At 36.4% G+C, this 26,687-nt stretch overlaps 1 protein-coding gene across 6 annotated transcripts in view; it reads right to left on the reverse strand.

Moving 5' to 3' along the window:
• Window positions 1-26,687, reverse strand: part of PIK3CA (phosphatidylinositol-4,5-bisphosphate 3-kinase catalytic subunit alpha) — a 47,650-nt gene that overhangs the window by 7,219 nt on the left and 13,744 nt on the right. For 2 of the 6 annotated variants that reach the window (XR_007767034.1, XM_050902705.1), the window contains exons 2-22: window positions 25,726-25,930; window positions 24,289-24,402; window positions 22,272-22,685; window positions 20,529-20,738; window positions 19,590-19,840; window positions 17,685-17,930; window positions 16,714-16,799; window positions 14,679-14,784; window positions 13,416-13,568; window positions 13,176-13,310; window positions 9,202-9,326; window positions 8,726-8,807; window positions 8,091-8,255; window positions 7,420-7,523; window positions 6,057-6,228; window positions 5,611-5,717; window positions 4,977-5,098; window positions 4,360-4,438; window positions 1,729-1,899; window positions 1,086-1,203; window positions 769-920 (exon numbers count right to left, since the gene is read on the reverse strand). Coding sequence is in view for 5 of the 6 variants with exons in the window: in XM_050902705.1 (XP_050758662.1) it covers window positions 769-920; window positions 1,086-1,203; window positions 1,729-1,899; window positions 4,360-4,438; window positions 4,977-5,098; window positions 5,611-5,717; window positions 6,057-6,228; window positions 7,420-7,523; window positions 8,091-8,255; window positions 8,726-8,807; window positions 9,202-9,326; window positions 13,176-13,310; window positions 13,416-13,568; window positions 14,679-14,784; window positions 16,714-16,799; window positions 17,685-17,930; window positions 19,590-19,840; window positions 20,529-20,738; window positions 22,272-22,623 (2,936 nt within the window). In the remaining variant the exon portion in view is untranslated. Of the gene's footprint in view, window positions 1-768; window positions 921-1,085; window positions 1,204-1,728; window positions 1,900-4,359; window positions 4,439-4,976; window positions 5,099-5,610; window positions 5,718-6,056; window positions 6,229-7,419; window positions 7,524-8,090; window positions 8,256-8,725; window positions 8,808-9,201; window positions 9,327-13,175; window positions 13,311-13,415; window positions 13,569-14,678; window positions 14,785-16,713; window positions 16,800-17,684; window positions 17,931-19,589; window positions 19,841-20,528; window positions 20,739-22,271; window positions 22,686-24,288; window positions 24,517-25,725; window positions 25,931-26,687 lie in introns of those variants that run through there. The other 4 variants (XM_050902708.1, XM_050902707.1, XM_050902709.1 and 1 more) reach the window with 3 other exon arrangements.

Raw genomic sequence — 26,687 nt, forward strand, 5'->3', positions numbered from 1 at the left:
ATGCATTGAAGACAGGTGCATTTGCTATATCACAACATTGGGTGAGAAATGCCCATTTATGCTGAAATCACTAATTTAAGTCAGGTTAAGAAAAAAAAATGCAAAAAAGCTTCACTGTAGCATTCAGACAGACACTGTAACTTAAAATCTGTCTTCCCCACCCCTCCAACGTAATGAAATTAAGAGTCAAACTGAAACCTCTCAAAGACTGGACCTCTGGAAAGACAGATGCTAAGAATGACTACAGCAACAGATTTTTTTTTTTTAAATTTATTATTATTATTTTAAATTTCTCCTTTCTTAGCAGGTTCTGCAGAATGTCACAAACTACGCAGGCCAGCTGAAGAGCTGGTATCACAGCACCTATAGGAGAGAGAAGTATTGCTGAGTGACCAGCAAGGCTCTGATGCACATTACACCTAACATTTAAGAATTCTGTTTTTGCAGTTATGTAATCCCAAGAGGATTTTAAGTGTTAAATAAATAAAAAAATTCAGATATTTAAAAATTTATCTTCATTCACCTGTATGCTGACCCTGCAGAGCTAGAGTGAGGTTTCATGAACTGAAGGCCATGTAAGCGCTAAGATCACCTACTGATTCACAAGAGGATGGCTGATCTTCACCTAAAGAATTAGAACATACCCACTGCAAGCCAATTAAAATACTACTTTTCAGTTACCAGGTCTAATTATTAAAGGTCACCAGTAGTAGAGTGCATTTTAAGTACAAAATACTCTGGAAGTTAAACACTTAAAAAGAGGCTCACCTTTCAAACTCCCTTGTTTTGGTACACTCTTGGGCTCCTTTACTAATCACTATTAAAAAGTCTTGTGTTAAGACAAATGGCACACGCTCTCTTTTATAACCAAATTTTTTCTTCTTGTGATCAAGGAAGTGCCCAAAGTCAATGTGAAACAGCTTGGAAAGACAGAAAGGTATTTTAAGATTAGTAATTCCTTGTTTAAATGATGTCATAGTAAAATTGATCATTTACTTATAGTTCAAATGGATTTTTTTTTAAAACAAACTCATATCAAAGTGAGAGACGACATTAGGCTATGTTTTTAGAAAAACATATCTTACTTGTCCATCATCTTTTACCATGATGTTACTATTGTGGCGATCACCAATGCCCAGTATAAAGGTAGCAACACAGTAGCCAGCACAAGAACGTGTAAACAAGTCAATAGCTGCATCATACCTATTGAAAACAAAAAAGGAGACATTTTCCTACAGATATTCTAACAATACAAAAGTGCAGATTTTTTATCCTCCCCATTAAGGAAGAACAAACTTCTACTATCTTCTCTCAATTAAGCAAAGTTCCTGGACTTTATCACTTTATCAAAGTAAGGAAGAAATTCAGCATACTCTGAAAACAGTAGTACAGTTAGATCACGTAACAGTAAACTAGCTATTAAAGTGACTGTCCCTCTTCGGAAGGTCAGCAGTTTTCATTTTGATGAGCTACTGTTAAAATACAGGCTTAAGCCATATCTTCATAGTTCTACCTCCAGCTTATGCTTTACTGCTGAGAAGTCACACAACCACCCAAACTCATTAAAAGAGTTACAAGCAGGAATACTAGGCAAATGAGGGCAGGGAAAAACAAACAAACAAAAAAAAAACCAGAGGGACATAATTTTCCACTTGATGAACTTTAGTTCTCTAAGTTTCCATCAAAAAGAGCACATGAACAAGAAAAACAAGCAACAGGAAATCTCACATTTCGCCTTTGTTCTTGTCCTTGAGCCACTGATGCAATGTATGGCTGTTGAACTGCAATGCTCCTTTTAAGCCTCCTTTACACTGAATCTGCATGATTGTATGAGAGCTCCTCACTACCTCGATGAGTCCCACACAGTCACCAATAGACAAACAACCATAAGGCAACATCCTGAAAGACAAAGGTTTGGGTTTTGGTTTGGTTTGGTTTTTTGGCTTTTTTTTGTTTTGTTTTTTAACAGAGTTAAGTTTTAAGACAGCAAGCAACAGGCATGTTTGATAACCCTTATCAGGTAAGTGTCATCTGTTACTTTAGGATATGAAAATCTGTTTTAATCTTTTATAGGTATATTATCATTAGTCTTGTGGAAAAAAATGTACCAGATTAGTACAGTAACATGTCAGCCACTGTATCCACCAATGTGGTGGTTCAGTTTTATATCAGGACAAAAGGTTAAGGCAAAATTTTATTAACATGTTCTTGGAGGCCTTGGGGAATACACTGGAAAAATCCTTAAAAAGGCATTCAGCATGATTTAATGAGATCTATTCAACTATATTCAAAGTGAAGTACTAGAGACAGAATCTAAGCATTCAGAAAACAAATGTTAGGATTTCATGGGTTACTGTAAATAAGTAGCAGGTAATACTTTGTATGTAAAACCAGCATGGGACCTTCAAAATGAGTTTCCAAATAGTACCTGAACATATTACAAAATTGTAACTGGAATTTACAGTCAGCAAAATTACAGTTTATCCAGATGTTAATGGACTAACTGTAAACAGATGTTTATTCACGGACTCTTTAAAGAACACCATAAATCACTTTTTTGTGATCTGTAAGTGAAACTCAAAGGATAATCTCAGTAGCCCATTTTTCTCTTTACAAGTAGAAGAAATTAATTCCTCTGCCTCCCTTTTCTTTCACAGGTCTCTTTCCTTGCCCTCCCCCAAAGACTGTATTTCTTCTGTTATGTTGAAAATATTGTATATGAGAAAACCAAGTCAAAACCAGTCTTTTATTCAAAGACTGAAAGAAACATGGCCATTACCATGTTTAACATCTGCTGTTAAAAGATTTGAGAGAGAGGGTCATGTACCTAAAAGCAGCCCTTTTTCTCCTGCAGTTTCCTTTTTGGAGTGAAAGTGTCACACCTATAGAGTAAAACAGCCTTCTAGGAACACTGGAGTATCAAAATTGTTTTTGTGATGCCATGGTAAAAAACCCAGAAAAAAACAATCTATCATGGCTTTGCATTAGACCTAAGAATCTATGAACACCAGTGCAATGCATAGCCAGCGGCAGAGCTGACTGCTGGTGTTGCTGTTGAGGTGGGCTTCTCTCTGGATTAACAGCACTTTATTTGCAAGTACTAAAAGTATATTTATATCTATCTATCTACACTTGCATTTTTAGATAAAAGTCTGATTTGGAAGTCAAAGAAAAACAGAGAGACCCATCTATTTTCTTCAGGATGTAGCATAAACTTTGGACTGTTAGACTTTCTGTACCATAGACATATACAGTTTAGTGGCCTTAGTGGGATGAGTCACGATTTCTAGATCCTCAAAAGATTTTCTTTTGGTCCACTAGTGTAATCTGTAGCTTGCTCAAGATTCAGAGTCCATCAGCTGCCTCATCTTGCATGCTCATTTTAGTCTTTCAGTATAGCAGATGGACAGTTGCAAGTTTTTTGTTTTGAGGTTGTTTTTTTTTTTTTAATCAGCCTGTCACACCATACCTATTCAACTTCTCTTCTAAAGCTCCATGCTGCCTCTTTAAGAAGAATGGTGGCAAGAGGTCGGAGAGGATGTATTTTTGCAGATTTCCATAGCTGGCTACTCTCCAAGACACGGGCACTGTGAACTGTAACTCTGCAAACCATTCTTGGACAGAGCCATAATTCTGTCACTCATTACAGTACTAGAGTCAAAATAGTTGACCAGACACAGGAGAGATGATGTAGACCAACAGGTCCTTTTGTCTAGATGATGAGGAAACGAGAACTGGGTGTGTAAAGAACATACTTGGTTTGACAGTGCAGAGGCAGCTCTGTTACACCACCACCTAGAAATCTACCACACAGCAAACGTGAATTTCGAAGCATAACCTGTTTAGCATCAGTTTTCCAGAAGCAGAATAGTTTATACTGAATGGCATTCTGCAGAAGCTACTGTACTCACAGACTATTTAGAGGTGGAGAAGCTGCATGCATATCAGACTGGGTAATACCTACTTTGTGTACTGAAATGAAGATACCGACTACAAAGAGTCATCGCTCAATAGGGCTGTGATTTTGGCAACTTGTTCAAAGCAAATCCTACAGATAGAATCAGCAGACCATAGTGTGGCTAGTGTGTGTTAGCTCTTGTATCCATTCCTGGTATGTAGATCCCTCATACCCACTTGAATGAAACTTAAGTATTTTTCAAATACAATTTTATCCTTACAGAATCCAGTAGTCTAGCTAACTGAAGGTTCTTTAAATAAAAATCACTCTAACATGTACAAACATGCCTATTTATAGCATTTCATTTATTACCCTTGGGAAAACAGAAGCAATCTGTGGTAACAAACCAATGCAAAAACCATTAAGAACAGTATTGCTTGAGAATGACCTCTAATGCTTACCGAAGATCAAGACCCTGATTTTGCCAGATGTTTTCCATAATTCTAATTATCTGAAGTGTCAGCATGTCCTGACGCAAGTCTGGAATAGTCAAATACACAGAGATTGCAAATTTCGTAACACCAGAACACTTTGTTACATCTTATTTTACTTTTCCCCCAAAAAGTATGTCTAAAGAAAATGAGGCTTGTATAGTTTAGTGTAGGTTCTGTTCTCTCAATAGAGAAAAGCAGGTTTTAGATAGTTGAGAATGAATATAAATTTCTGGTGGCAATTTCAAAGCTGTTTAAAAATACTGACTAAAACCATGATAATGGAATTACAGATTACATATCTGTAATATCTTGAAGACATTTTCAAGTAAAAAGAACAAAGTATTAAACAGTATCATGTTCCACCTCAGACTGCACATCTTAGAACACACAAAATTTGTACATGACTGAGACAAATACTTATTTGTGCATGCTTATTTTTTCTGGAAAATTGCATTGCTCAGATGATTATTTTTTTTTAAACTTTTTTTGATAGATATATTTTATATGCTTAGAAAAAATACTAAACAGTAGGTTAGGAAAATAAACAGATAAGTAGCTTTTGGATCACACTTATTTTTCCTTACCATCTCCATTTTTAAAGATTATCTCGTTGTTCTGAAATAACAATTCAGACATAATATCTGGGTTTTCCCAGTTCAACCACAGTGGCCTTTTTGCAGATGACATTATCCTGCACTCCTCAAGCCTATAAAAAGAGGTAAGATTTCTATGAAATAGGCACAAATTGATTCTCATACCATGTTTCTGTAATACTACTAAGTTCTCCCTGTTTTTTTCAAACTCTTTGAACTAGTATCAAATTAACAATGCACGGGTGACCGACAGTCAACCACTTTTACTTTCAGCTTCAAACTTCATTTAGGAAGTGCAATGTTAACCATTTGCTAAGCTCAACAGAAGAGCTGGCTATACTGTAAGTTTTCCTTTGGCAGTGTGTGTTCCTTACAAATGGAAAAAGGACTGCAGTTCCTGTCACCTTAAAGGAACAGCTAACTGTCACGTTGTTCCCTATTTTGTTAAACCATTAGACTGAAACTACTTCAACTCTTTATGAGTTACTCTGCTACAAATTTTATTCAGTTAACTTTGAAGATACTAACATTTAATATGTTAACATTTAACCTTAACATTGTTAATGTTAACATTGCTAAGCATTTACTTAAATATCTGGACAAATTTCAAAACTAAAGACAATACCGAAGATTTCCCAGTTGATGCGCAGGATTAAGAGGAGAGATAAAACCTTGCAAAGCATCCATAAAATCTGGCCGTCTCATTTGTTCAACAAGAAACTTCATCTGTACCTGATAAATAATCACATTCAGGTTTTGAGAACACTAATTACATGTAAATGAAGGCAAGTATCAGATTTTAGCTTTGGTTTTAAAGCATGGTTTTGCACAGTTCCAATGTAAGCAACTCCGCTTAGCCACATATTACACAAATTGAAACCCTTAACTTTAGTTCAATTGCCTGAAGAGGTAGACAATGGCAATGCACACAGAAAGTATTACAGCTTCTAGGATAACACTATCTACTGAAGTTAGCATTAATACTTTTCTAGTTAATCAAATAAAACACAGTTCTAAGTAATTCTTGTGACTCAACAGCAACAGTCTTGGTATGTTGACAGCTTATAATACCTTCTGGGTCTCATCTTTTTTTTCCTGCTTGAGAATATCTGTGAGGTTAATCAACTTCTCCATAGCCTCCACCTGCCTGCTCAGATGCTTTAGGTACATTCCACACGCTCGACAATAGGACTCCAGAAGTAAACCAAACCTCTGACTTACAGTTTTATTGTGCATTTCAGACCTACACAGAGAGGAAGAACAGTTATAGCTTAAAGACAAGATGACTCAGAGGTGCCAAAAATGAAGCTATACCTGTAACATCTTCCTGAGGGCTCCTTATGGATCCTTCTTTTCAGGTAAATAACCTGTAGTGACCTCCCACAACTGATCTAATTTTGACTGAACTGATAAGACTTCAGTACCCTTTTACAACTAATTCAGCACAGAGTTTATAGGCTTTTTCCCCATTCCTTCTTGCTCCATCCTGTGCTTCTCTACCCCTTGCCTTTATTCAAAATCCATGCTTCCCAGAAACTCTGTAGTAAACCTCAAGCTTTCGATTCAAGTTCCAGATTTCTTTGCTGAGAGCAAAGCTAACCTATTTCATTTTCTCCTTGTCTCATTTAGCCAATCCCAGGCTGTGGCCCCTCTAGTTTCCTTGTTCTTACCTACTCTCAGTCTTCGTAGAGTCCTAAAATACATCCCCTCAAACAAGTTAGTCAGGCAACTTATTCCATTATCCTTGATGATTATCAAGGGAAGTAGAAAACTGAAAGCACAAAAGATTCCTTGCTTCTATTTCTGTGTCTGATCACACTATCTTAGAACAGCATTTTTAGGTGAGACCCAGCTACAATCCAGTATGCTGTAGGCTGATCTATGCTCAGCCTTCTCAACACCAGGAATTACAAAAGCCCACGTCATACCTAGTAAGGAAGAACACTGAGATATTTGGGCTATCAAGCTCTATAAAGTCTTTAATAAGCATGTATGAACAGTTATTTTTCAAAGCCTTATCTGGTCAAATTGGGTGGCTTTCTTTAGGCCTCAACTATTTGTAAAATTTTCTGGAAAAGACTGGTGGGGGACCTGGCATAAAAAATAAAGTTAACACAGCAGAAATCTGTCAAAGTTGTAAACAGCTGACAATATGGGGGGCTTCCAACAATCTTATACTACCCTGCTTTTAGAATAATCATCATTAGATGACAAGAAGTACAAGACTAAGTATCTATTATTAACTAGCTTTTGAAACTGCAAGGGATGACTTTTATTACCAAACTATGCATTCAAACTCTTAACCAATATAAAACAAACTTTAAGTAGTAATATTTTCCTAAAAAAGGACATTTAGTATGCCAAGCCTTTAAAACAACTAATTGTTTACAGCTAATAGGAATCCCACCACCCCTTAACATGATATTAAGCTTACTTTAAATGCCAAAAGAAGAAGTGTCCTATCCTTTGATTGGTCAGTGCCTTCTTGAGTAAAAATCTCACAAGCTGATTATCTAAATACTGTTCATATTTCAGAACCTAGTTAAGGATAAAGAGAAAATAAAAAATATCAGCTGCAGTTATTATTTCTATGAACAATATACAGATTAAAGGCAGTTAAAGAAAAAGCAATCTATGTTTTACATTAATTTTTGTAGAATGACTGATCTTGGTGTTGATACTTGCATGTGTTACGACTGGAACAATATCTGCTAACAGTGCATTGGCTGCCTCTATTTCAGGAACTTACCATCTGATGCTTCCTTTACTGTTACCAAATATTTTAGCCTCAACTTGCTCAAAATTTTGAGAAGATGCTTCTGCTCATACTTTCCCATATGTTAGGACAGCTCAAATAGCTGCCTGTTCCAGTTGGTAGAACAGTTCTGCATCTCTGCAAAATTTTGGCGTTTAATATCAACAAGCAAAACCACAGCACTACAGCAAATGAACTACATTTCATCTCCTCCTACTAAATAATTTGCAATGCAAACAGATACTTTTGATGACCTCTTTTTGACATCATCTTAACTTTTGTTGTATTTTAAGCCTCTGTGATCATCGAATATACACAAGACATGAAGTACACCAAAATATGTTATATACCTGTACTAGCTGGATTAAGTACTGAGACAGTTTGTCATCTGTCAAGTACTTCTCTAGACACCGAACTGCAAAAGCTCGCACCATTGGATCTGGATAATTACAGTCCAAAAGCTCCATTGCTTGCTCTGGCTTGATTGGAGGCCAATCTTTTACCAAGCAGTACATCTGTGGACAAAAAGTCCAAGCACGTTACACATTTGCATTGATTAGGAAGAAGTTGTAACACACAGCCATTAGAAGGTATCATCAGACACAAACTGCATCCAAGTAGAAGCTGTTTACTCGCCAGTCCTCTCAATAAACAATTTGGTATTAGTTGCCAGCTGACTTCGTTATTTTATCCACTATAAAAAGAACGAAAACAAAGCCTCACATATAACTATAATTGACAAATCAGCAACATAACAGGGATTCAAGTAATGCCACCAAGAGGAAATCTTAAGACTCAGACTGAACTAAAGAACAAGAACTATGGACCAGACTGATCAGTCAATTATAGTGGCAACTTGAATCATCTAAGTTCATTCAATGTATCACCTACACATAACATGTTTTTAACTTCCAGAAGTTTTCTTTAAAATAGCATGTTTTAAAACTTCTTCAAAACTTCAAACTTCTTCAGTGCTATATGTTACCTGGGCCACTTCATCTCTAGAATTCCATTTAACAGACAAAAGTAATTTGGGCAGAATTTCTGGAGTATTCACGCAATAGTGTCTGCGAAAGAGAAAAAAGTTACATGTACAAAATGTCATTTTTGCTTCGATAACTGTCTACTATGTCCCCTCAGTCTTGCACCTTTTTCTTCCTTTGTCAGCAGAGTCTGATCAATACCATAAGGTCGTGTCAGGATCCATGCATGAAGGTAAGACAGCGGTAATGGGGAAAATGTAAACTAGTTCAACAACTTACTTTTCTCCATGGGCTTATGAACTAAGACATACAATGCAGAATGCTTTAAAAGCCCTTTCTAAAACACTACGCCCAACGATACAGCATAAAGAAAAGGGAGCAAAGCCCAAGACAATCAAGACAAATCTGGAGTGAATGGGGTGAAGTCTGACTGTGCCAACAAGGGTTTTTCTTTGGTTTGGTTTTTGTTTTTAAATACCTGTGGCTCCAGAGGAAGTCCTTCTCTTGCTCAGTGATTTCAGACAAAGGATCTCGTGTACATATGGCTCGCAGTTGCTCCTTGTCACTTTCTCTTAATTCATTATCTCTAGCTATTCTGTTACTCTGCAGAGAGAAAGCGGTCCATTAACCCTCCACGCATTTCCTTCTGTTGTCATACAACATGCATGAAGTATTTTAACAGCATAGCAACACTTACAGCCTATGTCATGCAATACTATCTTGTTGTTTCTTTTTGTTATTACTGAGGACTTACAATTTAAAAATAGAGAGAGATGAAAGACTAGGCCTTTGATTTCTACAACTGCTTTTAGTCACTACTGGGACAAGAAGAGGTACTTTTCAACTAAATCAGCTGTATGGAGAAACAGCAGCAGTTGACATCTGATGAACAACATAACGCAGCACAAAATGAAACTGCTCATTTCTGTCTCCAGTTTTGAGATTGCTGAGAGCTGCTGAAAGGAGGAGTGAAAAAGAATCAGAACTGAAAAAGCAGAATATGGGGGATGAAGCTAGGTAAAGAGAAGGTAGAACACTGTAGGAAAGCCTGAGTAACAGAAGACTAGAAAACATTAACCAGAATTAGTATAAGATATTCCCCAAAGAGCACAGAAAACAGAACTGGTATACGCTGAAATTAATTTATCGAAGACTTCATTTATTAGAACCAGCTTAGACCAATGTCAGAGGTATTGAAACTACTACTACTTGATTTTTCACAGCTCGTGCCAAGTTCAATTTTTCTCCTATACTTCCCATTTTTTAGTTCATTTAATGTGTTTTTTGCAAAGCAACACATGAAATGATGCGGTTTCTGAGGTTTCAACTACAGAATCAATTGCACTGCAAAAAAGAGAAATCTTAAGCAGCTTATGTTATTGCCTTTAATACAAAATACAACTTTAATAAACAAGGTTGACACTTAAGATGAAGCTATCCCAAAAATTCTACAAGAGTTGAACAGTGTTTTTAAAGTGAACTCACATTTTCACACCTGTATGATACCTACTACTACAAAAGAATAAGATCAACTTGTTTCCAAGTTCAAATTGTATAAACTGTAGAACCAAACATTTGACCTCTTGTTCTGCTCTTTCCCTGGGCAATTTCTACTGAGCACATTAAACAAGATAATAAGCAAGAACGAACTGAGCTTTGTCTGCCAGTTTTGTTGGCGGAAATTTTCAACTGGTTGAACTAGTACTTTGGAACAGGAATACCTACATGTCTTTTACAGAAAGTCTTTCCAGTGCATCTAGCTTTAAAAAAAAAAGCTGAAGAAAAGAACAATCTGAAATTTCCAGATAGGAGATCAAGGCACCCTTTAAAAGGTGAAGTGGTGTTATTTCTAAGAATATGCACAAATATTGAAACAGTTGTCAGGTTATACCACATGATATGGTATCTACTTCAGACTGAAAGTTCTGTACTTTACATTTATCTTTAATTACATAAATTATATGTTCTCACGATGGGTTCACTACTATTATGGAGGACAAGAATATTCTGGCCTTCAAGCTTACATCTACCAATATTAAGGTATGAATCAACCAACTCACAGGATTTTTAGTATCTTGCCCTGTTAGTAGTGTGATAGTGTGAGATCTTAGTGCACCAACATGTTTTTTTATTACTGTTCTGAAGCACACGGACTGGACTTAAAAGTGGGGGGAAATTATTCAGGACTACACTCTATGTGGCACAGGAAAATTTTTAGAACACATTCTTAAATATTATGGTAATGGATACAGTGCAAGGAGCAAAGCCAGAGTCATTCTGTAAGGAAGTTAATGGATAAATGACTTTATAATCGCCCTACTCCTGACATCAGATCAAATAGTTCATATTGAACAAGTGATTAATTGTACATATTCATCTTGATTCTGGAAGAGTCATCCTAAATAGTCAAGGTATGAAAGTCAAAAAAGTATAAAATGTACCTGCATAGTGGGTCAGAAAGATCATAGTTTAGGTCAAGCCCAGAAGGAAAATGCATTTATCCTGTTGCGGTCAACACCAAAAACTTGAAATTCTATGAATTGTGGGACAGTAAATTAGATTTAATATTTAAAACTTCTTTCATATTTGAGATATTAATGGACCTATAAATGATATCTTATAAGTATGTATTAATTGATTTTAAATGCAGTGTAATGAATTTCAAGGTTAAACAAAAAAAGTTATGCTCTTTGTATCATAACAAAAACATTTATATAGAAATCATACCTCAGTGACTGCTTTGCTGATTTTGACCATTTCAGACAAGCGTTTTTTACCTCTTTCAGATATGGCCAATGCTACACAGTAGTCTAGTATCCAGTTTTTTGAATGAGTAACAACACATTGCGTTTTAACTCCCTAAATATAGTTAATATTACAAACAGCTGTAAATATGCACAGTACTGGAATATAGAAAGTTTGGCTTCAGACCTGAAGATACCACACATTAAAAGATAAAGGGGACAAATACAATACTAAGAGATAACTAGTGATGTTCAAACTTACCAAGCATTTAATGAAATATGATTTAAGAAAAGATAAGTAATAAGAGGATTTTGGCAGACAACAAGGAGGTTTGAAAGAAAAGTGGCATGAATAATGAGAAAGTGAGACCAAAGCAGTGATATATAGTCTGTTTCCCTGTCAACTTAGTCATTGAGGTAAACAGGCTTTCTCCATATTTAACCACTATGACCTTCTTCTATGGTACTGTAAGGATTATCACAAAAAAGACAAGACAATAATTGGAGAATTTATTCTACGTCAGAAATTTTTTTTCTAATTGTAAAGTGTAAGTTGATCATTACTTTGTCACTGAAGTAAGAGCTTATTCTCCTCACCATTTTCTATTTTTGCTTACAGATGGAACAAAACAATGAGTTGAGCATATATAAGCCCAGGTAATAGGCTGTGTTATAGCAAAGGAAAGTTATTTACCAAGAAGCCAGCTGTCCTTAAACATTTAAGAGCCCTACAGCCCTGAGCCCTGCTCAGTCACAATATATACCATAAGCAGATATGCCACTCTATGATGGACTTCCTGTAGAGTATCAAGAGAAATCAAATGCCTACAACCGTTTGTTCAAGATATGTTGAGATGGGACTGTTATAAATATCACCAGAATTCCCAAACTGGAAGCTTACTAACACCTATGCACTTTTTGGCACAGCGAAACTTTCCACTCCGAGACTCTTCTTCATGCAGACCACAAAGCTCTCTTGGGGAAACTCTCAAGTCTTTGAACCAGCCTCCAGAAGAAAATGTAAGACATACTAACTAATTTCATGGCCTTGTCTTTAAATACATAGCATTTTTAGCTTTACTGCTTTTCTTTTTTCTCCTTTTAATCATCCAACAAGTGCTTTTAAGAACGCTCCAAATCTCACCAAAAAGCCCATTGTCAACGCACAGTTTCTCTTCATGGAAGAGGGGAGATAAAGGACTACTCACGTGTATGCCAATCAATTCCCTTAAAATTCCCTGTACTTATTGTCATAAGTAGCCCGTTAAACAGCCAGTAAAGAGTTATAAGCACCTTTGGGTTACACAAGAAAGCCTACCTATAAACATGAATTTGCAAAGGAAAACAGTATCATTGAAGGAGAATTACAACTTTTGAAAAGTTAAACTAAGTAGTTTAGACATCTGAATTAGCGATATAAAAATGTGAAAAAATGCCCTAACAGTTTGCACAGTAAGACAGTTTCTCTTTAAAGTGTTTTGGTTGGTCAGTGAAGCATTACATCAGTTTATTAGTAATATAAAAAAGGGAGAATATATTACTCACTTTGCTAAACACAAAACAAAAAAATTGATTTCTTGATTTTACAACAAATCAGCATATAAGAAAAAGGTTTTCTTTATCACTAATATACTGAGTAAAATAAATAAAGTAGTAAATAATACTTTTATATTTTAGTAGCTAATCTTGGAAGGGGAATTTGCCTTACCAGCCCCGCATAGCTGTAGTTAAACCCCAGTTCACGTGATATAGTCCAATTGGCATGCTCTTCGATCACCGTCATATCTGGAAACTTTACAGGATTGCTAAACCAATCAAATTCCAGCTCTAAACATGGAGTTTCCTATGTAAAGGGAATTTAAATTACTTTTTCTGTTGAATGATAATTAGAATACAGCATGTTTTGAAAATGTACTCGTAAGGAGGAAGCTGGCATGCAAATATTTACCTTATTTGGATTTGATCCAGTAACACCAATAGGATTCAACAAATCCTCCAGCCCATGAGGTACTGCCCAAAGATTCAAAGCCATTTTCCCAGATACAAGAGTGTCTGTGTAATCAAACATGTTTATATTTCCCCAAGCCAATGGACAGTGCTCCTTAAAGAGATTAAAAGATGATTTTTCAGTGTCATCTACTAATTACTGCAGAGTGAGTCAGGAGAAATAACACTTTCACCCCAGAGCAAGTTGTTACATTCCCAGATTAACAGAAAGCAGGCTGTGGAAGCTATACCATATTTTTCTATGAATGACTGTCATGGCAGTCATTTTGCGAAATGATACCAAAACACTTGCAAACATACGCTAACATCTTCCCCACATCAAAATAACTCAAGATGATGGAGAGAGAGGGTTTTTTTGACAAAGAGACTTTTTACCAAGGCCTGTAGTGACAGAACAAGGGGCAACAGTTTTAAACTGAAAGACAATAGGTTCAGAGTGGACATAAGAAATAAATTTTTTTATGATAAGGGTGGTCAGACACTGGAACAGGTTGCCCAGAGAAGTTGTAGATGCCCCATCATTGGAAGTGTTCAAGGTCAGGTTGGGTGGGGCTTTTGAGCAACCTGATCTAGTGAAAGATGTCCCTGCCCATGGCAGGGGGGGTTGGACTAGCTGATCTTTAAAGGTCCCTTTCAACCCAAACCAGTCTATGATTCTATAAGATTCGTAAACCTGGTTGTAGACAAAAAACTATATAGTACACCTGTGAGACACAGTCAAACCCAGAACGTAATGCTGCTGGTGGCTAGAACCAGATGCCATACGTAGATTCTTAAAAATTACTATCTGAGATCTTGCATCAAATGCTAAAGCAACACGAATTTTCTTTACTTTAAAAATCAACTCTAAATTCAACTATAAATATTGCCCTTTTTAATAAATAGGCAAGTAAAATATGGGTTTAGAAACCTGAGTTTAAAGGCACCTGCACCTCAAAACACTAACACTGATCTTTGGCAATACAGTATAGACATGATTTACAGTGTTGAATGGATAAGCTTTTTTCCATGTTGTTTTATTTCTGACCACAAAAAAGTGGTAGTCTGAATAAGATACAAGAAAAGAAAAACCCCTATTTTAATCAGATTCAAATCAAACATTGCACTAAGACTCATTGCCAGGACAGCATTTACCAAGTATCTTCCCAAACTTGACTTAAGTAGCTTTTGTTTGTTAGTGTATTAAAGCCATGAAGTATTTTACCTCTTTAGCACCCTTCCGGCCTTTAACAGAACAGATGGAAAGGCAGAGCCGAGCAGCACGTGGAAGATCAGGAATGTACATGTCATACAATAGCCATTCATTCCATCTGTAAGATTTAAAAAGCAGAATAAAACCAGGTTAAAGGAGAACATGGAGACAACTGCATTCAATCAACAGCTACACTAAAAAGTATTTGTTATATTCCTACCTAAACTATATATGTCCATAAAGAGTACACTTTCTTACTGAAGAAGGGTCCTCCTACATGCATTTGACCACGTTTACTCCTTTTGGGAATGGAAACCTCCTGAAATAGCCTTCTAGCATCAGCACTGTTTAAAAAGTCATGCTAGGTTCAATTCCTGCAAACTTAGTAATAGGTTCATTCACTTTCAGTCTTGCAAACCTACTGACTGCAACTGTCAGTGTAGGTGTAACCTAAAGATAATGGATTTGCATACATGCTACACTAATGTAAGGTTTAGCTTGTGAAATATTTTTCACTTCAGGGAAAAAAAGCAAGCGGGGAAAAAATGTGGCATAGCTTTCAGAACTCAACTAAATTTGAACTGCTGGAAAATAGAACGATAACTGCAAGATGGCAATATAGCACAGAAATATAACACAGAAATCCAAAGCAATATTCCTAATTCAAATATTATTCTATTTACCATAGTAATAAGAACACAGATTGGTTCTACAGGAATATATATTTTGTTTTCATCAACTTCTCTAAGTAGACTTTATCTCAGTTGGTAGGACTGTGCTTTTGAGGAGGAACTTCTGGATACAGTTTCTTTTCCCAAGTGGATTGCCATGCTGAATTTTCTCAGTTGGAAGAGACAACAGCTTCCAAGGAGAGCATTAATTTTTCAATGTGTCTGTAGCTACTAAAAGCAGAGTTTTACAAAGACACAACTTTGTAAAGTTGTTGTAGAGGGCTTTGTCCAAGCCCTTCTCTAAGAATGAAGAAATTGGCTGATAAACTTTAATTCACTTTTCTTACATGTTCATTTCATATAATACAGATCTGTGTGATTATATCCATGTTTTCAAGCCATACCCTTCACCACCTTTCCAAGAAGATTTTCTCTCTAGAACAGTTAAACTATCAGTTCAAGTATAGCTATATTTGGGGCAACTCAGAGGGAGAGGCTATTTTTCAACAACTATGTATACTATTAGGCCCTCTAATTATAAAACCTAATCATATTCACAGAAAATGTACAGACAAAAATAAAAGTTTCAAAATGTATTAATAAAGACATGAACTCAGACAGGACATGCAAGTAAAGAATTACTTCTGAACACATACTTTGTATCTAATCCTAGCAGATGCTGAAATTTCACACCTCATTAGTCAAAGTTACAGGAACATCTTTTAGATACTTGTTCTCAATGTGTTTATATATGCTCATATAAAACTTCTTTTTGCACTTTTAAGTTCATGTGATTTATTTTTCCAGATAATATTGATGGTAGGTCAAGTCTCCTGAAAATAATCAGCCCAGAGCCGGTAGTCACTTCCACGTTAGTAAATGATACCCATCTCTCCACACTCAGTGGTTTTGCTTTAGAACACGCTATGCAACCTCACAGAAACAAATTTCCAGGTTACATGACATTACATTGCCTCATGCTGAAAGTGAAATCTGAACCTGCAACTGAAACACCTGCTATTGATCCACAGTCAAAAACAGAGCTCAGTTGCCCAGAGCTGTGCTGATTTCACAGTATTAATGAGTAATTATATTAGAATTTCAAAAGCAACTGTAAATGCACATGTAAAACAGATCTGTTCAGTAAAGAAACTCTACTATAATATGTGAGACAAAATACTTGTGTTTGAATTAAATTAATTCTATTTATAAATACAGGGATATGTAAAAATATTTTTACAAAACTTAAGGCAAGGAATTCCCAGCAAGGAGCTCTACCTGAATAATTGCTAAGTTGAGCCTTTACTCCTTCAGTGCTATCATTTATGATGCCCTGGAAGTCCGGTTCTCTATAGTCATTCAAGTATTTAGCTTACCTGGGATTAGAACAAGGTACCCTTTGAGTATTCACATTGTCACACAAAGGTTCCCCTCCATGGTAGATACCTGTTCTAACATAGATCTGAAAACAATGTCAATATTAGTACTGTCTTTGAAATGTTACTATAAACACATTTTTTCACTGCTATCAACATATACTATGATTACAACATATTATCCTTTCATTTTCATCAAGTAAAAAACAAAAACAAAACTGAAAACCAAACAGCCCCACCACTCCTCAACTCAAATTCGTTCATGCTCTGTAAGGTGTGAAGCACAGTATATAAGCATACCCTTCTAGAAAAAATGTTTTGGTCTTTTTCCTCGTTAATTGCAAAACTAGTTTTTAAAAAATACAGTAATAAACTTGAAATGAACACAAAAAAACCCTGGAATTTATTCTCAATTCTTCCTGTGCCAAGGTATAGCGAAAGAAAAGACCGAACAAATTCTGAGAAAGTTAGAGAGCCAGGTTTGTAGTATGTCTTCAATGGGATTGAACCCAACCCGCCTTTTCTCCTTGATCTCCCCATACCTCCCTCTTCAAAAACAAAGATAGCAGCACACTATCCAGCATCCCCTCATCAAAACTATTGCCAATTACTGTAATACGTTCTTAAACATAATCATTATTTAGACTATAGATAACACAGGTTTTGTTTTCCTATCCATTATATACTCAGCTTAAGTGAACTATGCAAATTGAGTCCTGCTCCTACCAGGCAGAATATTTATCTAAATACCGCAACTCATGCTTTTTAAGTAGTATACAAAAGTTTTCAGATGCTAAAACATGCCTCTATTTTTTTAGAATTGAGTACTGAAATTTAAATAACAAAGTGGTCTAGTTTTCTAACATGTTAAATAACGCTTTTTTTCCAATGTAAACACAGAACAGAAAACTCAGGAGGGAGACCACGAGTTGCTGAAAACCACACGTGATGCCATACAGCATTTGCCTTACCTTGTCTATATCCCTAATGTTCACATTTACATAGGTTGCACAGAGGATTCTTATTCTGAGAGCACTATTTATAGTCCAGAGGGATTTGGCTGTAGCTTCTCCATTCATGTAGGGTGTAGCTGTAGAGATACGCCTGGAATAAGATGGCATTGTAAAGGTGTCCAGTGGCAGCTGGGTATATAGGCTCTCTTTAGCCATCAGCATCAGATTGGGCATGCGACCAAGCATTATACAGCTTCTTATATACTGCAAGAAAACAAAACCAGAATTCAGTATGTTTTCAAAGTTTACACTCTTGGTAATCTATACCTAAAAATATTCAGGAAAATATAAAAGTAAAAGCGTATTTAAAGAGCTTATCACTGTCCCTGTATGTACACCCTTTACAGCGTTTACAGTTATAATATCCAACAGTTTAAATACGTTGTTGGGTAGGATCACACAGTAGCATTTCATACAGATTTTGAGATACGAATAACGTCTACAACAGTGGAAGGTTGAACTGGAGATAGAGAACAGAGCTGACAAAATGACAAGTCAGGTTTCTTGTAGTGCTCCTTAGCTCCGGCGCAGTGCAGCACAAACAAAGCAGACTGCTTCCAGATCAGAGCTGTTCCTGGTAGCAGTTGAGCTGTTTTTGCATAGCAAGCTGCCGTACTAGTCTGCTGTGCAGACCTAGCACAGATGACACCAATACTCCTAGTCACAGGCAGACAGCACAAGACAAATGGCAGACACACTCATTTTTGGTTCAGCTGTGCTTATTGCCTTACACTCAGCACTGATCCTGACAGACTCTAGCTGTAAGCCTGCATGGTGTCCATTCAGGACCGAGTGCTGAGAGCATTTCGTCTGGCAACAGTACCACAAAATACAATGCGTTAAGACAGGTCCAGCCCTGGAGTGTAATTAGCAAGCTTTTTTGCGGCACAGTAAAGGCATACCAGATACTTCTGAAGAAACCACGCTAGATCAAATAGGTCTAGTGTTTGATCTCAAGATGACTGTGCAAAATTATTCATGTATGCCTGCACTTGTTCCCCAGCTCCCATAGAATACAGCTGCTTTTCCCATTATTCAGGATCCCCCCACCCCCTTCTCTCCCCCACTGCTCTGGAGAGCAGATCATCAACCATTTTAGATGAAGGAATGGAAGCTGTTTACTACAACAATACAGTCCTCAAAGAGGAAGCAGCAGCAGTCTGTCAGGAAATCTACAGGGTAACATTGTTGTCTGCTCCAGAGAGAGCTGCTCAGATGCTCTTCTGTCAGCACTTCTGTCTCACACTCACAGCACTAACAAAACCCAGGCAATGAAGGACAGCCAGCCACAAGGAAGACTTAAGATTTGTGTAGTGCTGGAAGTTTATCACTCCTTTAATATCTTTAAATTTTTTGATCTTATAAAAGTAACAGGAAAACAGATAAGTGTGTTTAGATTTTTTCCACCTCTAAAGCAGGAAGGGACAAGATTCACAGTAGCAACGGTTGTCTCAAAATTTCACATCTGATCGGATTTTCTTTTGTATTACATCAGCCCCATTCAAGCATAACTCATCTCTTGCCATCAGAAATCTAGGATATCTCTGAAAGTACCTACCACTGATTTATGACTACTGCTAGAGGTAAACTACTTCATTCAAACAAGAAAAATTACACTAGTGATATAAATTCTAATCTAAATTACCTTTTCTCCTCCCCTCTCTTTTGAAGCACATAGAGCAACAAATATGCACACTACGCTCATGCATTAGTCAATTAGTTTAAAGATGTATACACTTTTACTTCCTATGTTTTGGATTAATTTAATGAAAAAGCAAGACAGTCATAAAATTGATCACTTTTCTCCCTCATAAATTTGGATTATTTTAGCGTATTTCAAAATAAATCCATTCTGTTACTCACCTTATACTGGCTCAGTGGATATTTTTCTAGCAAGTATTCATCACAGCCACATACTTTCAAAATGTATTTGCCCTGGTACTCCAAGACACAAAGTTTCAGTTGTTCTGATGACAGCAACATACTTCGCGTTTTCTTCCTAATTGCTTCAGCAATAACTTGCTCAGGCACACAGTCATGATTGATTTTTAAGGTGTATTTCTGCTTATCATTGTTTGGTGAGACTATTACCCATATCACCACTATAATTTGCCCTAGAATAAATGTAAAATAATGTTAGGCCTATCATTTTCAATACAGTTGCAAAACAAAAAAAACCCCAAACACACACAAAAAACCCAAAACAAACAACTCCCACCCCCCTCAACAGAGAATTGCTTGCAGTACTACTGAAAGATGTAGACAAGATTCATAGCCCAAACTGACAGAGGGTTTATAATTTCTGCAAGGAACTACGTATGCTCAGTTTATTTTTTACCCTAGTGTAAATTCAAACTATTACTCCTTGAGGTTAAGAATATTTTTATCAACCAAATACGACTGACTATTTAGGCTTCCAGAAAACAGCAGTAACTGTTTCACATTTGAGGACTGCAAGACAACTCAGTGATTCAGCATCATTTAATTCCAGATTTCTGAATGTCAGAGAAAAGAAAATACAAAGCCAACAAGCTGTTTCTGCCCATTAAAAAAATCACCTCTATTTACAGAGTTATATTTCAAGATCTAGTTATTACAATAGCAAAAAATGTAGTTTTAGGTGTTGTTGTCTTCCTTTTGAATCTACAGTCTATCAAGAAAGTTATTCTAACTTAAGGTGTAAGATATTGCTAGAGTGTACCAAGTACAGTACATAAAACAGCGATTTATCTAAGTCACCAGCTGGACTCTGATTTCAATCACTGAAAAAAACATTGTTTCTACTGTAAATATTTATCTTACCTTTATCTAGTTTATTGTATATGTGTTTGGGTAGCTCAGGTGAAGACTCTACATTTGGAGGACAGACATATAATGCTCTACTATGTGGTGCATTGGCATCTCGAAGATCCACCGCTTCTTTGCAAACATTAAGAATATTTCTTCTGAAGTCTTGTACTTCTGGATCCTTAACCATGTCAAATTCACAGACAGGCATTCCAATAGCAAAACCTACAGTATTGAAGAAGCACGAGGAAATAATTGTAACTGATAATTAAAGCTAAAGACTCTTTCTATCAGTGACAGAAAAAGCATGCTTTAAGCAAAACACAACCTAAAATATTTGTGTTAGCCACAGGCTTCTACTTGTATACATAATTGTTTTACTTCATTCAAGAACAACTCAGTTCTAAAGTTAAGTGCACTCAGCAGTCACAAAAAAGGTTAGAAGACAGATGTACATTCACTGAAGATCCTGGAAGCCTTAAATCACCACTCTCACAGCTAACACTCCTCCTGGAGGAAAAGGAGCAGTAATAAACTTCCTTTGAAGTCAGCACAAAGTTTCCGAAGTGGACCAGAGGAGCTGTGATGCCTGATTTTTTCTAAAACCCTGGCAGGCATATTGGTAGCTATTAGGACCATAATCAACTTTGCTTAGAACTGAATGACAGCTATTCATTTTTTCTGACGAACTACGCTATTTAAAAATGCGACAAGCACTCCAAGAGATATTGAATGTAGCTCTTTGACAGGGTCATGTAGTAAGAGTTCACTTCTCTCAGGTCCTGTCTCAGACGTAATTCCATTTACTTTAATGAGATTACTTGCATAAATAATTATTTATGCATGAATTTTCAAATGGAAACTTTTAATTGTCCTGTTGCATGGTTAGCTAACCACTGTTCTCCCTAAGTCTTGAACAGGTTAAGCTCTACAAAACAGAAGTAGTTTACCTATGATGCATTCATAACAACTAAATAATTTAACAATTAGGAGCACCCCAGAACAAGTATTTCCAGTTGACAAGTCTCTACCACTGCAATGTACATCTGTTAGCAACTAAAAGGGAGTAGGTATGCTTGTACTGCCTGAATTTAGATACTTAACCTAGGTGCTGAAACATATGCTAGTCTCCCTGTGCTTTCTCAATGGATAATGGAAAATAAGCTACTCCAGAGATGATTCAAAACATTACAATTTGTCTCTGCTCTGCCCCTCCAACCTCAGGTGTTTTTGTTTCCCTCCCCTACCCATGCTCTTTTTGTAGGAAAGGGGGGGAAAAACACCTCATTTCTGAAATTTTACTTTCTAAGCAAGTTAGAGCAGTATTAAAACGTGTTCTATTGCAAATGTGGTTTAAGATTTGTAATTAAATCCAGAATTTACAATTCTGTAAACTTCAAAACAAATTAAGATTGACTTCCCAAACAATAGAACAGGCTTTGCTCTGTAATAATATGAAAATCTGCTAATAAGAGACAAGCAATAAATATCCTCCAACCCACATAAATACATACAAAGCAAAGACTTTACATGTAAATAAAACAGAACAGCAAAAAAAAGTTTAATTCACAGTTTACAAATGTCAGCTTTACTATGACCAGCATCTTTGGACATTTGGTGCAACAACTGACAGTTACAAAATACAAACTCTGACAGATAGAGGTGACAAATACAACCCATTTCAATCCTTTGTTTTGTATTTTGAAGAGGAGAAGCCAGTTAAACAGATTAGCTATGTTTAAATAAAGATAGTCTCACCTATTTCTCTATTAAGAATCTTTTCTTCTCTGTTACCTACTGGTTCAATGACTTTTAGAAAAGGCTGAAATAGTCGCAGGTCACAAAGTCTCCGTGTTTCATCAAAAAATTCTTCTCTTTCTGCTTCTTGTGTAACACTTACAAAAATGTAAGATGATTCATCTTGAAGGAGCTGATAGAGAGGGTATTTTCTTGCTTCTTTAAAGAGTTCATGTTTAATAGTTAGTAAGGTGGCCTCACGGAGGCATTCTAGAGTCACTATCATTCCATTTGGGAGAAGACACTCTACAAGGATCCTTGGTGGCATCAAATGGATGCCCCATAGTTCGCCAGATGATGGTCGTGGAGGCATTTTAAAGTTTTTAGATAACTTTGTACTGGAAGTTTTTCAAGCAGTGATTCATACGAGTAAACCTAAGTAAAAATCAGAAATTTAAATATTAAATTTAAAATACAAACATCACACGGAATTTCAGATAAAGTTGTTCAGACTGCTTATAATTGTAGATGAATAGTCATGGCTATATTGTACATAAACTTGATAAAACTGATGTCTAAGGAACTTGTATTTGATGTAAGTATCTACTCAAATAAAACAGTTAATAGCAGAATCACATTAGTTTGGAAAAAATGCCAATACGCATATGGTCTTAAAAAAAATAGAGGATTAATTTTTTTACCTGAAGTTTATAATTTATGATTAGAACACTGAAGTAGCATGGGGAATGAAAATATCTAATATTCAAATTATTACTACAGCAATTTTAAAGCAAATCTCAAACCCAGTTCTTCACATTTTTAATTTGGAAAGAGAAACATTTATTATCATTTCGATGAGATACAAACCATCAGCTCTGCTCAGTTTAGCCAAACCAATGCTTCAATTTATTTTTTTTTTAAAAACTTCTTCTCATCCCAAACCTCTTAAGTATTCAAACACCACTGACGTAATAGTTGTAAGTATTTACTAAAACCTCTAAACTTGATTTTAAGAATCCATGTACACACAAAACTTGGCCTTAGCTTTTTTAGATCAGTATAAGCTACTTACATCAGCAACAAACCCTTTTTTCCATGAATGAGACAGAAGAACTGAGCTCCATTAACACTTTTTGGTTGGGCTTGTTTTATTTAGAATCAATTCCCTGTTCTAGTTCCCTTTAGCAGCCACATGAATGTCTTTGCCAAGCCAAAGGAGAGGGGAACACGTCTGACCTTCTAGCAGCGCTGCCTTATGCCAGCTTAGAGCAGGTACAAGAAAAATTTTATCTGGACAGAACAGAGATGTCTCATAGCCCAGTGGCCAAGAACAGATGCCAAACAAAGAGCAGAAGAACTAGGCAGGCACGCAGTGATATTTCATCAGTAAACTCTCCTAATCACTACCTATTTTTAATTTCCTTAACCAGAGGCAATATTTATGTATATGTGAAAGAAATCCATCAAGAACTATTGAGTTTGTCCAGGAAGTTTTCACACACAAACTGTTGGCATCCTGTGACAAGAGTAAAGAACATTCCATGTTAGAAAATACTTGCTTTTCTTTGTTCTGAAGCCTGCTACTTCCACCTGATATCCTAGATTTCTTGTAATAAAACAAAGTTCCTTATTTTTGCATTCATTGCTCTTAATTTTACAGAGATTCATCAAGTTCTCCCCACTACTTTTCTGTAAGAGTCCCAGATTATTTAGTCCTCTGCCCAAAAGTCATTCTATATTTTTGTTAATCCTTGTCACCTTCTCTATATCTCTTCCACCTTTACCATACCCTTTTTGCAAGGTAGAAGGGGAACAACCATATCTGCACACCACATTCCAGGTCCAAACTGAGCACACGTTTACATAGTGACATAGTATTTTCTATTGCTTTCCTAACTAGTTGCTTTTCTGACTGTCATTGAGCAGCAAGGCATTTTCACTGAACTACATACCATAGACCTAAGCTCTCATTGCAGAATAGTAAGCTACCACAAAGGCCATCATACGTTATGCAAATCTTGACTAGTGCATTACTTACACTTAGCCCGTAATTTCATTAACTTCAGCATGTACATTATGAGAAAGGGTAACATCACCAGACATCGAAAGAGCAGTCCATCGTCCATCATGCCTCCTCCATCAACCAAGTGTCCTGAAAGCACAGGACTAGGATAACTACCAGGCTACTATTCTAAAGCCATTCTTAGTCACCTTTTAAGTCAAGAACTCTCTTAGGACTGCCTCTCTTAGTTTCTTTTCTTAATAACAGAAAGGAGAGAAAAACCCAAACCAACAGCTTCACATCTCTTGTGTTTCATCAGCTTTCTGAAAGCTCTCACTGTGGAAAAGCATTGAATGCTACGCTTGCCCTTTGGCTCAGCAAATTTTTTAATACATATTTATATATCAATATATGTATTATGTATATATAAATATTAAAATTATAAATATATTAAAATTTATATATATTTAAAAAAATTATCCTCATTTCTGTACTTCTAATGCCTTGGTACTTATTTTCTGAAAAGTTTTCTTCCAAGTATATCCAGTACCTGCTTTTGCCACACTTCAGTTCTTAAAAAGAAGCATGAGAATGAAAATTATGGTTTCCCAAATCCACTCCTTCCTAAGCAACTCTGAGTAGCAATAGGGTTGTCTTTTTTAATCCCTCCTTTGTAGTTATAGTTTGAGCTTTTAAAAATATCAACAAAAGTACTAAAGTGCCACTGCAGCTTTAGAAAAACGCTCTTCCACTAACACCTCATGCATATTCAGAAGGGCTTTGCAACTGACTACTTTTTTAAAAAGAGCTTAAAGAAGCTATTTTATTTTCCTCATCATTGTAATAGTCTCAGTGAGCAGATGCTGAAATGGAAAGTTCTAAGCAAACTTACAGTGTATTTAAAGAGCCAAACTTGGAAAGCTTACCAATTACAACACATTACAAATGAACCCAAATAACACCATTTAGAGTAACTTGGAGAATTCTGAATTACCGATAACTATGCTCAGTTTACAGATAAAAAGAAATACAAAGAAGGTTAAATAGCACCTTTTTGATCAGGCAAAGCATGAACAAGCCTCCCTCTCCATACTGGTGAATCACATGCTTATTTACATTTCTTTATTACAAGCATAGGCAGAAACACATTACTGTTAAGGCATATACCAGCATAAAAAAACCAAAACAAGAACATGCAGTCGTAAGAACTTTTCTGTCCACACATACAAACAATGATAATACAGATGGACCACAATCAAATTAAATATTCACAACACAGACTGAGTTTATACCAGCAGTCTTTTAAGTTCAGTTCCAGAATCCTGTTGAGGCTCCTCTGAACTGATGGTTGTAAGAACCTATCTTCTCCCTGCCCAAGGCATGTGTTCTCATTCTTCATCATGCCAGCAGCGGTACTCCCTGAGCCAGCTCGTTACAGGGTCAGATGGATTAAAGTGGCAGAGAACTACTCACTTTTCCTTTCTTGGGTTAGCTTCTGCTGGTTTAGCTGCCTTATTGAGATCACCATGGAGTCAGACGAACGCCAGGGATAACACAGGGGAGCGAGCACGACTGCAGCAGTGCTGAGCTAGTTCAGCTTCAAGAACGGTGGTTCGCTCCACTGCAAGTTTTTCCTCCCTCCCCACCAATAATTGCTAATAAAGAAACAGAGGCAGGGCTGGGGGACACACATACATATTAAATCCTTTTAGACAAGTATCTTTTCAAAATAAATGTCAACCTTGGCTTTTTAGAAATTTCAAATGTTAAACAAAAACTCAATACCATTTCTTTAAAGACTTGCAAATGGTCCAAAAGGGACACGCCAAAAATCTACACTCTTTTTAGAGCAACTGCACCAAAACAGCAGCTTTTGTTTTAAACTGGGATATAGACATGTGCTGGAACGGTGCATATAGTCATTCTGCGTGCACATTCATTTTACTTGCACATGTAAGCACGCCTCCAGGGTTTGGATTTGGAAAGCAAAAATGTAAACAGAAACAGTTTTGAAGTATAGTTGGCAGCTTGTGTTTCTGTGTACACTTTCAAATCTGGAAGGCTGCCTGGAATAAATAGAATCAATTATGTTCTTCGAGAGTAAAAGGACTATAATTAAGAGAATTCTAGAGAGATGTTATTTAAATCCAACTAAGGGTACAGGCAAACACTTCAAATGAACACTACATCACACCTGCAATCCCTGACCTTCCAAAAACACCTTTAACTTTTTTCCCCTGCCAAAAGCTTTGGGATACCACAGATGGTCAGAAAGGCCAAACCCAAAGACACCCACTGATTAAATCGCATTCTTTTCAACTCATTACAGCCTTCCTGATCCATTCAGCACGTTCTCCATCACTAAGCTTGCTGAGCACACAACCTAGAAGTGATCAAATTTTGAAACTCGATTCAAAAATAATAAATATACACAG

The sequence above is a fragment of the Gymnogyps californianus genome, chromosome 10 (genome assembly GCF_018139145.2).
Source record: "Gymnogyps californianus isolate 813 chromosome 10, ASM1813914v2, whole genome shotgun sequence".
NCBI classification, from domain to species: domain Eukaryota; kingdom Metazoa; phylum Chordata; class Aves; order Accipitriformes; family Cathartidae; genus Gymnogyps; species Gymnogyps californianus.